Source organism: Argiope bruennichi, chromosome 11, assembly GCF_947563725.1.
Source record: "Argiope bruennichi chromosome 11, qqArgBrue1.1, whole genome shotgun sequence".
NCBI classification, from domain to species: Eukaryota; Metazoa; Arthropoda; class Arachnida; order Araneae; family Araneidae; genus Argiope; species Argiope bruennichi.
This window is the reverse complement of record NC_079161.1, coordinates 70,813,575-70,816,129: the sequence shown is the minus strand read 5'-3', so window position 1 is coordinate 70,816,129 and position 2,555 is coordinate 70,813,575. Positions and strand designations below refer to the sequence as shown.

The window sequence follows — 2,555 nt, the reverse complement described above, 5'->3', positions numbered from 1 at the left end:
AAGAATAAGCCTTGCAATTTATTAATTGGGGACATTTAAATCTTGAAATAACTTAAATATGAGGAAGATAAAATTAAGTCAGTCAAGAAAATTGCAACAACTTTAAAACATATATCGAAGGATAATGCGCAACAAATTCAACTAAGAAAATTGCATTAAAAAAACCGAAAGTAGAATTGTCCAAAGAAAATAATTTTAAAAATGACAGCTTTAATTGAGCAGTAAAACGTTTTAACACTTCAACGGACACCAAAGAGGAGTGGTCTCTAAAGAATGTTCTCGCACGTTCTCTGATAAAGTTGTTATTCCACAGAATGCAGAGATACAAGAGATACGAAATATTAATCTTTAGTGTGAATACAGCATTTTTACTCAATCTATCGAGTAATCTTTTGTGAATTATTTCAAGATTAGGTCCTGGAATGCGGTTAAAAGTATTCGGAAATTGAATTTGTGTTATAGATAGTATAGTATAGATATACACTCAAGAGCCAAAACATTATGAGCACCTGTAAATAACGAGTTGGCCCAACTTTGGCGCGCAACACAGCTTCAACTCGCCTTGGCATGGATGCCACAAGTCTTTGGTAGATGGCCGGAGAAAGATTGTACCAAATGTTTAAGCAACGGTCACGCAAATCCGAGATATTGCGAATTGGTGGTCTTTGAACTCTGAGCTGCCGTCCCATGTCATCCCAAAGGTGTTCTATCGGATTGCGACCCAGTGAGTTAGGCGGCCAGGACATTAACTGGAATGCAGCATCATGTTCCTGGAACCACTCCAACACAATTTTAGTTTTGTGACACGGGGCGTTGTCCTGTTTCAACATTCCATTTCCAGATGGAAAAACAGAGGCCATGTAAGGGTGCAACTGGTCCGCAATGATGTTCAGATACCCTGTAGCATTCATGGTATGCTCTACCACAACCACGGGTCCCAGAGACGCCCAAGAGAACGTCCCCCAAAGCATAATACCGCCACCAAAGGCCTGTGTATGATCTACTGTACATTGAGGGAGCAACTGTTCGCCTGGAAGACGGCGTATCCTGACACGGCCATCGGCGCGATGCATGACAAACCGTGATTCATCTGACCAGGCAACTCTCTCCCACTTATCCATGGACCAGTCGCTATGTTCCCAGACCCAGCGCAGGCGCAGTTGGCGATGACCCTTGGTCAGCAAAGCACACGAGTGGGACGTTTGCTGCGTAGCCCCATATCCAACAGTATCCGCTGAACAGTGTGCTCCGATACTATTCTACTTGGCCCTGCATTGTATTGGGCTGTCAGCTGAGCCACTGTCTGGCTCCGGTTTTGCTTCACCATGCGAGACAGTCTCCGACGACTTTTTTCTTTGATAGCGTGTGGACGTCCAACACCATGTCGTCTACTGCTGCTTTCGCCGTCATTTACCCACTTTGCATAAGTACTAACAACTGTAGATCGCGCACAACCCACGAGTCGTGCAGTTTCGGAAATACTTGTTCCGAGCCTTCGAGCCATTACAATCTGCCCTCTATCAAAGTCGCTTAGATCCGCAGCCTTTCCCATCACACGCAGAAGTAAGTGAAAGAATAATTCTTCAGACTCTCCAGCAGCAGTTAAATACCACTTCCACCTGATCACGTGCCTTGCACGTCATCCAGGCGAGTTCATTGAAAAATGTAGGGGTGGTCATAATGTTTTGGCTCTTGAGTGTATAGTATTCGGAATTTGTGTTATAGATGCGTTTTACCCAAACGATTGAAACAAGACTCTGACTCAGAACTGCAATTGTAGAGACAAATCCCATACAGTCATTAAGTCATTGCGTTTTTTGAGTTCTAACATTTAAAATTTTCTGAAAGTACAGACTGCCAATCCCTAGTTGGATTTCATTCAAAATTTGAAGGGTGTCTAGTCTATAAATTTTAATTTTATGTAACAAATTTTATTAGTCTAGCTCTCTTCGTTTTATAGTTATCGTGTCAAATTATGTTCAAACAGCCGGATAGGCAGATTTTCTCTGACAGGATATTGCACAAAATTTGACAAAATCTACAACTTTTTCACATACGAGCATTTTCCAAAAAGTTTTTTCAAACTCACGGAGGTCTAAAACGTGGAGATTCGTCAAATTCTCGAGTTCGAATTGTTTGAAGATAGCAATACTTTCCAGAAACTTCGATACGAGAAAATAAAAAAAAATAAAAAAAATGTTTAAGAAATGTTTATAAAACGTAGTTTATGATAAAAATGGAACAAAATTTAAAAAAAAAACTTTTAGAGACATAATTAATGTCACAAAAAGGCTAATTTTATAGTTTTAGTTAATGTGTTAAAATAGTTTTTGAGCTAAGACTTATTCAAAAGTTGTTATTGTAAAATTATTCTCTTCTTCTTCACTTCCTATAGGGATTCGTAGAAAATATTTTCTATGTTTTAAGAAATATGTGGAAGGAATATAACATTTTGCTATAAACTGTCGAGGGGTGAGAAATTGTAAAAGGATCAAGCATTCAAATAAACAAACGAATTTTTAATTATATTATCATTGATTATAAAGAAATAAAAC

General features: G+C 39.0%; 1 protein-coding gene across 1 annotated transcript; it reads right to left on the bottom strand.

The window, feature by feature from the left end:
- Positions 1-1,177: 1,177 nt before the first annotated feature.
- LOC129956651 (uncharacterized) lies at positions 1,178-1,552 on the bottom strand. The gene has a single exon (XM_056068582.1). It carries the CDS (start codon positions 1,550-1,552, stop codon positions 1,178-1,180), a length of 375 nt encoding a protein of 124 aa, XP_055924557.1.
- Between the last annotated feature and the right edge of the window lie 1,003 nt (positions 1,553-2,555).

Bases quoted from the DNA above. Each gene is read 5' to 3' on its own strand.
- LOC129956651 (XM_056068582.1), bottom strand. From the start codon at position 1,552: ATGGGAAAGGCTGCGGATCTAAGCGACTTTGATAGAGGGCAGATTGTA.